This window comes from Danio aesculapii, chromosome 4 (assembly GCF_903798145.1).
Source record: "Danio aesculapii chromosome 4, fDanAes4.1, whole genome shotgun sequence".
Lineage (NCBI taxonomy): Eukaryota > Metazoa > Chordata > Actinopteri > Cypriniformes > Danionidae > Danio > Danio aesculapii.
The window spans coordinates 55,359,865-55,374,098 of record NC_079438.1 but is presented as its reverse complement, the minus strand read 5'-3'; the positions used below and the strand labels follow the sequence as shown (position 1 = coordinate 55,374,098).

Here is a 14,234-nt window from a genome sequence, read left to right as displayed (position 1 = left end):
ACCCTAACCTGCCTAGTTAACATAATTAACCTAGTTAAGCCTTTAAATGTCACTTTAAGCTTAAATCTAATAATTCAAGGGGGCTAATAGTTCTGACTTCAAATGCATATATATGCATATATATATATATATATATATATATATATATATATATATATATATATATATATATATATATATATATATATATATATATATATATATATATATATATATATATATATATATATATATATGACAATTTATATAAGGGAAATCCTAACATGAACTTTTATGTCATAATTTATTGCCATATATCACATTTCTATATGGAAAATGTTGAGAGAACATTCAAATGTAACATCTTAAAATGATGGAATGAATATTAAAACATTTTACTTTAATAAAATCACATTAATGTTATCTTTTGAGCCAGTCTTAAATATTTTTATGCCTTAAACCTTCTGATATGCTTCTGCTATTGTTTATTTCATCGTCATCATCATCATCAACAACAACGATAAAGTATTTGCTCCATCAATATAATTTTTGTTCATACACTTTTGCATACATTTAGCCTCTCTAAACCGTATATATCAAGCTCATATCAAGCGCTGTTTTTCTTGTCCAAATACGATTTAAACGGATGTGCGCGCACAGTATTTTCTCTACAGGTCTTTTCAACCTGTTGGCGGCTTCGATTTTACGCACGCGCGCGCGAGCCCCTCCGGCGCGTAATGATGCGCTCTGGCGCTTGGAGACGCACAGGTATTCCTCTAGGGACAATTAGTCAGGGACAAACCAGAAGTTTCTGTGGAGATGCGTTCTGTTGTGCATGAAGCACATCTTCGCGCTTCCCAGTCGCCGGTGCCAAAATCAGACAGACGGATGGATTTCGTGCGTTGCGAGATCGATGGATAAACAGAGAGAAAGATGGATGATGGCGACTCTGTAGGGTGACATCAGAAAACGGGCATGTCACCAGAAACGAGCGCAATATTCGGGGAAACACGCTTGCGGTTTCATTTTGTCTTTGTGTTTTAGAGTGACAACATGTTGCAGACGAGTGGCAACAAGATCCATGTGAGTATGAGCTTCATCTCTCTACTAAAAGAATAGCAATACGCAAACAGTGGCTCTAGAGGCAGTAACCCAGAAATAAAAGGCATCAGCGGATAGTGTCTATTGCCAATCTAAATTGAAGTGTATATTGAGAGCAGCCAAATTAAGAAGCAATAGTCTGACCTACATCTATCCTCACCATACACCCTCCCTCCCCCCTTTTCTCCTGTGTTGAATTTGATATCCACACACACTGCTGATGAACACTGAGCCTGAGTACATTGTATTCTCCTCTCACCTGTTCAGGTGGCCAATAACATGATGGACATGGACCAGGACCCTCGCAAGCGGCTCTACTTTGCTGACGGCCGAAGGAAAGTGGACTATGTGCTGGTGTTCCACTACAGAAAGCGTTCCTCCATCAGGGGGTCTCCTAGTCAGCACAGACTGTCCATCATCTCCAATGGAAGTTATCATTTAGGAGTGGAGGAAAAAGACCCAGAGGGAGGGAAAGAGGAGCCAGCGGAGGTGGTAGTTGATGTCGGACCACCGGACCCAGCCGAAGGGGAGAAAATCATGATCAGAGAAGAGTTTGAGGGCAGTTTAAAGACAGCAGGGCTGGAAATTGAACGTGATAAAGAGGTGAGTGGAAGCTTAATTGATTTATTTGTGGCTTTACTGGTGTGTAACTTTTAGAACACTGAAGAAATGATTCTATTTGGTACGTATGTCATTCTTAGAACGTTCTTAAACATTCTAAATATTCCAAATATTCTTGCTGTCTGAAAAAGGGGTTTAACTACATGGGTTTGAGCTTAAAACAACAACAAATAACATTAACAGAAATTCAAAGTGATTCCATTTGCAGCTATTTTACTTGTTTTAAGACTTTAAAAAAATTTGAGTCATTTTTTGGAGTCGAAACAGCTTAAATAATACATTTTAGAATAAAAATAAAAAATAAAATAAAATTAATGTGTAAGAAATCTTTGTTTTTTTGCTGTAAATGAAATATGAGCCACATCTGTTGTTGATTTAACAGAAAGCTGCCACTTTAAATCAATCGAGCTGTGCCTTGTCACAAACAATAACCGTCATGATCTTCAGGAATCTGCACCAAAATAAATGACTTTCATTTTAAAAGGTTGTTCACGTAATAATGTGTGAATTATGAGCCTTTACTACGCAGAATAGTATTGGATAGAGTTACCATTTCTCAGGGCATCCGACCAATTTGGGAATCATCCATGTCTCATTGCTTTGTTATGTAAGCCATTCCTCTTAAAGATGGCCCGTTGTGGAGTAACTGAACTGTATTTGTATATATTATTAATGGCCTCAAATGAACACTTCTTCATCTGTTATTAGTGAGCTTATCCTTGTCCGGGGAATTAGATAAACTCTCTTAATCTTTGTGTAAAAAGCATGAAAACGCTATGCATTTCTGCCTTTGTGATTGTTTTTTACTGCGTGCCTTCGTTTGTAGGGTGATTAGTCGGCGAATGCTTGTGGTGTGAAGCCAAGTAAGATTATCAGGCTGGTAATAGTAGTGATTGTCTACTCTCTCTCTCGCGGAAGAGCTGCCTTTGTCAGCACACTGAGAGCAAATTTCAGCCCTAAATTTAACAGTTTGCCATTTGTAATGTTGCAAATGATGGATTCCCATTTTGATAAGACTAACTTTGTTATTTCAGATGGTCGAGAATTGCATTTTAAATGTTTTTGCCATCTAAAAAGCATAAAAACAAAGTGTATTACAGCGTTAAATGTAGAAAGTGTGATGTGTCTTATTGCATTTTTTATTATTTTAGAAGCCAAATGTATATTGCCAGTCAAACATTTACCATTATATACAGAAGACACCCACCAAAGTGTCATTCAGTGTAAAAACTGTTTATGTATACTAAATGGCATGCATATTAATAACAACAACCTTTTAATTGCATACTAAATTACTCAAATGATCCCAAAAAAATTATTAATTGTAAATTTTGTTCTTTAAGCTCTGCCACTGTCCTTTAAAAGACTAGATTTTAAACATTTGTCAGAAAATATTGAGTTTAATTCATTAAAAATCCTTTAATTATTTAAAATATATCTAATATGTTTTATATTTATTAATAATAACCGGTCAGAATAAATGTGTTGGTTTTATTTGTGCATAAATATACAAAAATAAATGAATGAACATTAGTTCATACATATTTTGAATTTTATTTTTAAAAACCTTAGTTGAAGCAATAAATTAGACCATTTAGATGTATTAAATATGGTTTCTATGTATATAAAATCTATTTAATTTGATTCAGACACAAAAAAAATAGAACATATCACCTTTGACACATAAATATGTCTATTTTTAATCATGCATAAGACGTTACAACATTGCTGAATAAACCCTTTAACTGGCAATTGTAACTTATGTGCATAGGTTATCATTAAAGCAAACTTAAAATGACCTTAGAGAGGTGTCAGTAACTCAAATTACAGGCTCAAAAATGGTTTGTTTTTCTCATAGTGAAAGCTAGGTTTTACCATTTGCCTGAAAATAGGGTTCAATTCATTAAAAATCATTTAATTGTTTCAAATATATCTAATATGTTTTATATTTATTAATAAAAACAGGCCAAAATAAGCGTGCTGGTTTATTTTTTAATTAAATATGCCAAAATAATTGAAAGAACATTAGTTCATACATGTTTTGACGTTTTTATCTTTAAAACACTTAGTTGAAGCAATAAAATAGACCATTTAGTTGCATTAAATATGGTTTCCATGTAAATAAAATCCAATTTAATTTGATATAAACATCAAAAATACAACAAATCATCTTTGACACATAAATATGTGTATTTTTAATCATGCATAAGGCTTTACAACATTGCTACATAAACCCTTTAACAGGCAATTGTAACTTATGTGCATAGGTTATCATTAAAGCAACCTCTAAATTGGTATATAGAGGTGTTAGCAACTCAAATTACCTGCTTAAAAATGTTTTGTTTTTCTTATAGTGAAAGCTAGTTTTTACCATTTGCTTGAAAATATTGAGTCAAATTAATTAAAAATCATTTAATTATTTAAAATAGATCTAATATGTTTTATATTTATTAATAAAAACAGGCCAAAATAAACGTGCTGGTTTCATTTATAATTAAATATGCCAAAATAATTTAAGGAACATTAGTTCATACATATTTTGACGTTTTTATCTTTAAAAAACTTAGTTGAAGCAATAAAATAGGCCATTTAGTTGCATTAAATATGGTTTCCATGTATATAAAATCTAATTTAATGTGATTCAGACACCCTACAATCTTTACAACATTGCTGCATAAACCCTTTAACTGGCATCAAAACTTGTATGATAGACCTTACGTGCATAGGTTATCATTAAAGCAAACTCTAAACTGTATATAGAGGCGTGAGTAACCCAATTTACCTGCTTAAAATGTTTTGTTATTCTTATAGTGAAAGCTAAAGGGTTAAACATTGTGTTGTGCATCATAATTTCCCCATGTGAAGCCTAGTATGATGGCAAGCATTGTCACGATGACTTTCATAATCGTCCTCATTATCATGATCACAGAATACACAGCATCCTCCTTCTGCTTAGTCTGATCACCTTCATTACAAAGCGCTTTGCCCTTAGCGGTTGTTTCAAGGTGTGTTTTGTGACGGTCTGAACGCGGATAGCGGGTCAAGTCACACTTAAGAACAACGTATCACTTCTTATCTCTTCACATTACTGCTGTTTACTGTGGCTTTGGAGGACACGCGGTCTCAAATAACTTCACGTGTTGTACAACAGGCTAGTTTTATGTCTGAGTTACAGTACGTGGTGGACTGACTTTAATGGAAGGGAAGCATATTCAATGCTCAAGGGATATCATGTTTCAGGGGCAGCGTTAGCCATGTTTGTTGCTCCTAAAAGCCTTAAAGATGGATAACACTGGCTTTGTGTGGATGCAAAGAGAAATACAAGTCTAAAAACAACTAAACCAGATTGTACACTGTAAAAACATACCGCAAGATTTACAGCATTACTGGCACTGGGTTTGTGTTGATGTAAAAAAAAAAGTCTTAAAATAACTAAACCAGATAGTACACTGTCAAAAATACTGTAAATTTTACAGTATTACTGGTGCACTGCAAGGGCACTGCAAATTAACAATTACAATTGTGCTGTAGTTACAGAACAGTTGTATTTGGTAATTTACTGCGTACTTGTAAATTTTGCCAGTAATACCAGAAAAAATTGCCAGTAATACTGTAAAAATGGCCAGTAATACTGTAAAACTTACAAGTACACTGTAAATTAACAATTACAATTGTGCTGTAGTTTTACGGGACAGTTGTAATTGTTAATTTACTGTGAGCTTGTAAATTTTGCCAGCAATATTACAAAAATTTCCAGTAATTCTGTAAAAATTGCCAGTAATACCGTAATATTGCCAGTAATACTATAATTTTTACAAGCACGCTGTAAATTACCAATTACAATTGTGCTGTAGTTTTATATCACAGATGTAATTGTTGATTTACTGTGCGCTTGTAAATGTTGTCAGTAATACCATGAAATTGCCAGTAATACAGTAAAAATTGCCAGTAATACAGTAAAAATTGCCAGTAATACTGTAAAATTTACAAGGGCGCTGTAAGTGAACAATTACAATTGTGCTGTAGTTTTATTTCACAGTTGTCGTTGTTAATTAAAATGTGCTTGTAAATTCTGCCAGTACTACGGTAAAAATGACCAGACATACTTTAAAAATTGCTGGTAATACTGTAAATTTTACAAGCAAACTGGAAATTAACAATTACAATTGTGCTGTAGTTTTACGGGACAGTTGTAATTGTTCATTTACAGCGCGCTTGTAAATTTTGCTAGTAATACTGTGCAAATTGCCAGTAATACTGTAAAATTTACAAGCACGCTGTAAATGAACAATTACAATTGTGCTGTAGTTTTATATCACAGCTGTAGTTGTTAATTTACAATGTGCTCATAAATTTTGCCAGTACTATGGTAAAAATGACCAGTAATACTGTAAAAATTGCTGGTAATACTGTAAATTTTACAAGCAAACTAAATTAACTATAGTTTTACGGGACAGTTGTAATTGTTAATTTATAGTGCGCTTGTAAATTTTGCTGTACAAATTCCCAGTAGTGCTGTAAAAATTGCCAGTAGTACTGTAAATTTTACAAGCGCACTGTAAATTAACAATTACAATTGTGCTGTAGTTTTATATCACAGTTGTAGTTGTTAATTTACTGTGCAATACTCAAAAATGGCAGTAATATTATACAACTTGCCAGTAATACTGTACAAATTGCCGTAATACAGTCAAATTTACCAGCACACTGTAAATTAACAATTACAATTGTGCTGTAGTTTTATATCACAGTTGTAGTTGTTAATTTACAATGTGCTTGTAAATTTTGCCAGTATACCATGAAATTAGCCTATAATACTGTAATAATTGCCAGTAATGCTGTAAAAATTGCAAGTAATACTGTAACATTTACAAACGCACTGTAAATTGACAATCACAATTGTGCTGTAGTTTTTGGGACAGTTTTAATGGTTAATTTACAGTGAATGCGCGTAAATTTTGTCAGTAATAGTGTAAAAATTGCCAGTAATACTGTAACATTTGCAAGCACACTGTAAATTAACAATTAAGTTTTACAGGACAGTTGTAATTGTTGTTTTACAGTGTGCTTAAACATTTTGCCAGCAATACTGCAGAACTAGAACACAAATAGTTTATCATAATTCAAAATAATGTCTTTGTTGATGTCTTTAGAGGTTTAACCAGTTAATGGTGGGAATATTAGTGCATGTGGGGTTTACAGATAATTAAGGTGAAGATTAAGCTTGATTATCCACTTTAGGCGTATTATCAATATCATTGCTGCTGCTAGTAACAACTTAATCACAACTGGGTTTCCGCTCGCATGTGTTTATGCACATTTTGAGCTATTGCAAGTGATGGAAACACCTATTGTTTTTCATTAAAAGCTCTTAATTAGCCAAAAAGAAAGCTTTTATGCTTGCTTTAGGTGGTTTTGGACTTTTTCGGAAAAAAAATAATGCAGATAATGGGAAATGGAAATGCATTTGTCGAATTAATTCTGATGTAGCGAACATTACACCCACATGACCCAGTCAGCTGTCTCCATTATGCTGTCTTTGTTTACTGCTGGTTACCAGGATACCAATACTACAGTCAGCAGCTTTAACAATTTGATGAAAATCACCTATGTAAGATTTGGGATTGTTTAAATATTTGTTCACACTACAAACTCCAAGTCAAGTCTATGTTAGTAAATATTTTCATGTTGAATACAAATGAGACAAACCTGCAAATGCTCACTAAATAGAAAAGATCTCTCCGTTTTTCCTATAGTAAATGAATGGATAACTATGGCCACTGGGATTTGTTTCCCCTCAAGCTAAACCACCCTAAATCTACATGTAACATTATATATTTAAAATGCTTTATGTGGCACGGTTGCATACATGCAGATGGCAGTGATTCCTTTTCCCAATGCAACATTAATCATTAAACCAGTATAAAGGCTCTGACCTATTCACCGCAGATCGAGTTCTTTTTAGTTCTTCAGTTAGGACAAGAAGTTTCAATGCTGAGATACTGTTATTGGTCCCACTTCATATTAAAAGGGCTTAACTAATATGTACTTACACTGAAATTAATAATTTGTTACAAAGTTCTTATTGTCTAAATACATGTATTTACATTGCACTTCTGTTTGATTAAATACATTAATGTACATCTTACATTTATAATTACACTATTGACCATGCCTTAAACCTTAATCCACAATTAAACCTACACATACCGCCAAACCTGTCCCCAACCCTACCCGTATCCCACCACAAGAGCACCAGCAGTGTTCTGCAAATTACACAGTAAGTGCATAGTAGTTAAGGACACTCAATATAAAGTGGAATCAAAAATCCTGATTGACCGCCACATTGCTGCAATCACATTTAGATGAATATGTAAATTCGTGTTAGACTGTTATATAGTGTTGAATGTTTATTTTTAATGTTATCATCATCAGCCCAATAAGAACGATTGGGGGTTTTAGCTTGACATTAATGTTGTGTTTATACTACAGAGAACAAAAATCTAGTATAAGACGACAAGATATAACTTCGGCAGTAGCAAGACACTTCATGGATTTCAGACATGACGTTAAACAACCAGAACGTATAGGAACTAAGGACGTATTTGAGTCATGTAGAGGAGGTAATCTGAATAAAAAAATTATCCAGATTACACTGTTAGGTCTTGATGGCCAATTCTGATTTGTTGCCTATATCTGATTCGTTTGCCTGTCCGTTTACACGTTCTTTTAATTTTAATTGTGACCCATGTCCGATTGATGTGTTTACAATTGCCATACAATTTACGACATCGCGCATGCATAAAGGCGGGTTCAGGCATCTGCACCACACTAGCCACAATGGAAGAAATTGTCTTGCTTTTAGCTCTGCGAAATATGTGAAGTTCGCCCAATTTTAAAATAATTTTGAGGCGGAGGAGGAGGGAAAGGGCCGCCATCGCAGCTTGCGCCTATGGTTTATATATGGTGTCCTCCACCATTCAGAGGGATTTGTGGGTACGAGAGAAACCTCAGGTCTAGTGCAAATTGTGGCGACTGACCACTTTCCTCCTACGTGTTTCCTCTGTTGTTGTTGTTTACCGGGTCAGCTTCTCCACACACGCTTTTTCTTCTACGTCATTAAACCGCGGAGAAGTACAACATTGTCCAAAGTTTAACGACGTACAAAATGAAATGCCTCAATAAATCCGATCTGCCTGTTTACAGGATAGTCGGATTGTCACATGTCTGATGTATTTCCACATATAAAGGAGGCCTGAAACCCATCTCTGAATATCTGAATGCATGTGGGTTTTTTTTCGTGTTTACACGGTCATAGAACAGATCCGATCTGTGTCGCATATGAGTAAAAAAAAAAATCGGAATTGGGTCACATTTAACTGGCTGTGTAAACGGGGCCAAAGAGAAGCGTTCTGAATTCATAAATTAAAATCATTTACACCAAGAGGGATAAATGAGGAATTGGATCTTTCTGTGTTTCTTTACGTTTTATCGTTTATCTACACCAGTGTGAATCGAGCATTTTGTGTGTATAATGAAACAAATAATGGATTTTTAATGTCTTGGACTGCTGGAATTTCTTTGTATCTGTTGACAAAGAAGTGAATGATGATAATTGATATGTTTTTTTTTCTTGTACGATGGAGCAGGGGCGTTACTAGACATAAAGCTCTACAGGGGAGCATATCTACATTTAGCATATCACTCCAGTTGTGTCTTGCAAAACATTGTTTTCCAGTATATATATATATATATATATATATATATATATATATATATATATATATATATATATATATATATATATATATATATATATATATATATACTGGAAAACAATGTTTTGCAAGACACAACTGGAGTGATATGCTAGGATCATTTAAGAAATCTTTTGCATGAATATTAATTTAATTTGAATGAAATTCTACAGGGTGGGCCATTTATATGGATACACCTTAATAAACTGGGAATGGTTGGTGATATTAACGTTTTGTTTGTGGCACATTAGTATATGTGAGGGGGCAAACTTTTCCAGATGGGTGGTGACCATTGTGGTCATTTTGAAGTCGCCATCTTGGATTCAACTTTTGTTTTTTCAATAGGAAGAGGGTCATGTGACACTTATTGGGAACTTCACAAGAAAAACAATGGTGTGCTTGGTTTTACCGTAACTTTATTCTTTTATGAGCCCCCTCACGAATACTAATGTGCCACAAACAGGACGTTACTATTCCCATTTTATTAAGGCGTATACATATAAATGGCCCACCATGTATAGACAATTCAATAGAATACAAAAAAAATGTAAATGTAAAGATGTTTTGTAGAATTATCTGTTGTCTTAGACTTGACACATGGCAGAGAATGAGGTTTATTACGTCTTACCTCCCCGACTAGTCAGCCCTCCTTTTTGCTTCTTACAAAAAATCTATCAGGAGGCATGTTTAGTAAGACCACCATCATATTGTATAAACTTTAGTTTTGTCGACTTGCAAAACAAACAAAAAAGGCTATTACGCCGGTTTTACAGCGCATGAGCAGCACGTTTTTTTGGCGTGCATGTTAACTACCGGGACTCGATCCCGGGAGATAAGCGGTCATGTGCGAGAGGCGTGTGGGTTCTCTGCGCACACGCAAAAATGCGTCAGTTTGCTTTTGATTAAACTACACTGCTTTCACCAGCGTTGGTTCGGTTGCACACAGAGAATAACATCTTTATTTTAGAATTAACACTCTTGATATATACACTTGCATGTAAAGTAAATCATATCTGAAAGCATTTACAGGGGCACTAGTGATTTTTACTTGGGGCACATGTCCCAGTAAATTGGGTCTTGCGAGTGAGATTACGCTTTTACATGTAAAGGAAATATTTCTTGTGTCGTAAGCTATATTGAAACAAAAATGAGATAACTATGAGCAGTCGTCTAACTAATGACATAACGTGACTGGGGAATAAGAGGGTGGAAGATTGTGTCACGCTCTGAGGAAGGCATTGTGCCGAAACGTCTGTGTTTTCTATCTCCTAAGAATGTAAATTAAAGCCATATTAAGTATTTATTTAGTGTGAATCATGACCTTCTGAATGATATACTAGAGAGAAGACAAGATGTTCATGATGTGGAAGCTTTTCACCATGAAATTAAAATTTGATTTTGGGAAAACAACAATCTCTAGAGCATAGTTCTCAAACTCGACTCCTGGAGGGCCGCAGCTCTGCGCAGTTCGCTTTAATCAGACACACCTGCTCCAACTAATCAAGGTGTTCAGGATTACTAGAAACTATTAAGTGTGAGTTGGAGCTGGCTGAAACTAAACTCTGCAGATCTGTGGCCCTCCAGGAATTGAGTTGGAGACCATTACTGTAGAGTGGGGGTGTCAAACACAGTTCCTGGAGGTTCACAGTCCCGCAGAGTTTAGTTACAATTCTGCTTCAACACGAACACAACCTGTAGGTTTCAAACAAGCCTGAAGGACACAATTAGTTTGATCAGGTGTGTTTAATTAGGGTGGAAGCTAAATTGTGCAGGGCTGTGGTACTCCTGGAATTGATTGTAAGAGTGTTACTCCAGAGTAGGGGTGTCAAACACAGTTCCTGGAGGTCCACGGTCTTACAGAGTTTATTTACAATCCTGCTTCAACACAACTTTACCTGTAGGTTTCAAACAAGCCTGAGGGACTCAATTAGTGTGATCAGATGTGTTTAATTAGGGTTCAGGCTAAATTGTGGAGTGCTGTAGACCTCCAGGAATTTTTTTTTTGAGACCATTAATCCAAAATGGGGGTGTCAAACACAGTTCCTGGAGGTCCACAGTCCTCAGAGTTTAGTGTCAACCCTGTTTTACCACAAACTTATCTGTAGGTTTCAAACAAGCCTGAAGGACTCAATTAGTTTGATAAGGTGTGTTTAAATAGGGTTGAAGCTAAATTGCGGAGTGCTGTAGACCTCCAGGACTGGAGCTTGACATGCCTGGTTTAAAAATCAAAGACAATTTAGTTTGTGATTTTTGTAAACAGGCTAAAAAGAATCCATATTATTTGCATTATTTGATAATATATTGTTTATTGGCCTTTAAATATAAACAGACCAATGGTAGTTCAATTGTGTTTTGACTTTGGGAAGCTGCTTTAAACTCCTGTAACGAACACGATTTAGTTGAAATTACATTTAGTCAATTGATTAACTCGAAGTAATCCTTAAAGAGATAACCATTGACATGAAGTAGGAAAAACAAATTCCATGGAAGTCAATGGTTAAATAATTTAAATAATGGCCGAATTACAAGGTAGTAGTAAATAATAATATAAGGCTTCACATGAAGAAAATCTAATGCACAACAATTGTTCAGTGAATTTGAGTTCCTGACACCTCTCGAAACACCTTTTGAGGTTGCTTTCATGATAACCTATGCACAAAAGGTCTACAAAAAAGTTATGATGCATGATTAAAAACAGGATATCTGCACAAGTCAAATTTAAGACTTTTAAAGGCCCTTTTTAGACCATTATGAGTTAAATTTTAGACTTATACAGGGCTAAACACTAAGGATTTTTTCTAATGGCTTAGTTACTTCTGTAAATACGTTTTATATTAATAGAAGATCATGTAAAGGTATGTATTGCTTCAGCATTTCTTTCCCTGCTTAGGGGATTTATTTAGGAACATTTGCTGTAAACATGTTTAAGCGGTTGTGCACACGGTTATCTCTTTATAATAAGGTTTGAGATGTATTATTGGTAATTGAATAGCTTTACTTGGACAAAATTAAGACCTGTTTAAAGCGATTTAAGACCTACGACACAATATTTAAGTGAATTTAAGGCCTAAAATTTAGTCTTTGAAATTTAATCCATTTAAAAACTGTTCAAGACCTTGTGGACACACTGAATAAGACATATTTATGGGTCAATGATGATATATTTGATTTTTGCTGTATAAATTAAATTAGTTTTATATTTATCGAAACTATATTTAATGCAACTAAATTGCTTATTTTATTGTTTAACTAAGTTTTTTTTAAATAAAAGGTCAAAATATGTACAATAATGTATATTTTTGTAGATTTATGTAAAAATGAAAGCAACACATTTACTCTGATATGCACTTAAAAATAACTAAGGGACAATTTTGAAATATTCAAAGATTTCAAGTTATGTCATGCATGAGAGATGCACTGCTATCTGGACAGTGCTGTTATTTCTTATTGTGTCTCAAGTCAGATTTAGGCATGGGCAATATAGGCGATCACTAGACCCACACGGAATCCGCAGATTTTTAGCCCATCATTGAGTCTTTACTTGAGTAAATGTGTGTAAATTTATATTTATTCAGTTTTTAAATTAATTCCACTAATTTTATTGTGATATAATAATAGTAATATTAAAATGTTTCTATGATTTACTTACAATACAGTTCGTAAAGTCGTATTTTCTGTCTTTTAGTAGAGATATTAAATGAGAGACTTGCTTTGTATAACAAATAAGTGGTTCTAATAGGATTTGCATTGTAAACATTAAATAAAAGTTTATTTATTTCATATATTAAGTTTATAGTTATGAAACTCCTAAAATCATTTTGCCTAAATTTGCAGATTTTGGACAAAATTCTCAGCAGAAATAGCAACAACATGTCTGCAGATTCTGTCTGGCCATAGTGATCGCCCAGGGCAGCGTCTTGTGAGGGCCAGCATGGAGACAGACTCTTTCCCCCTTGCTGTTAACTTTCATCCACGAGACCACCCACGATCGCGTGAGGGTGGCATGAGCACCGTGAGGGCAGCACATTCGTTGTTTGCCTAGAGCGCCAGTTAGGCTTGCGCCGCTCCTGTCTCAAGTCAAAGTATTTTTGAGACAAATATGACCTAAGCTCGAACCTCAGACCCCAAATTCTTAAGCCGTAGTCACTTTTCACCCCATAGACTTCCATTCATACGCATGCGAAAGCGGCAGACTGGAAACTAGGCTTGGGCGGTATCCAAATTTTGATCCAAACCGCAGAGGTTGTGTTCTTTTTCGAGACCAGGTCACTTAGAGTGCGATTCGCTATCTTACCTCACCTCTCTCTCTCTCCTTCACACTGTCCCGTGATGACAATCACGCATACGCATTTTTAGGCATTAAATAAATCATATTTAATACTTGTCTCCAATATAAATGCATTGTTTTTTATGACGGTATAAGGGTTTTGAAACTGATACCGTTGCTATTTTTAGATCCCGCGGTATGCTAAAAGCCCTCGTTTGACTTCTGTTTTACCCACTTTCTGGAATCGTTCTTCGCCAGATTTGAACCCTGTTGTCATGGTCAACTCCTCTGCGTCTCAAGTCCGTCAGCGTACATGGCCAGCTACTGGACAAACTGGAAACAGCGGAAAGGTTTCTTAAACTGATATATACGTTTAAGGTACCAATATGTACCCTTCAAGTACAAATGTGTGCCTTTTGAAAAGGTACCACCCCAGTGACAGCTCGCGTACCTTTATTTCTGAGAGTGTATAATACCGTATTACCACCCAAGTCTACTGGAAACGCAAG

General features: G+C 35.0%; 1 protein-coding gene across 1 annotated transcript in view; it reads left to right on the top strand.

Annotated features, from left to right (window-relative positions):
* Positions 1-1,362: 1,362 nt before the first annotated feature.
* The window catches only part of ano2b (anoctamin 2b), a 102,485-nt gene continuing 89,613 nt past the window's right edge, over positions 1,363-14,234 (top strand). The window contains exon 1 of the mRNA XM_056456156.1: positions 1,363-1,683. Within this exon, the coding sequence (XP_056312131.1) occupies positions 1,363-1,683 (321 nt within the window). The remainder of the gene's footprint in view (positions 1,684-14,234) is intronic.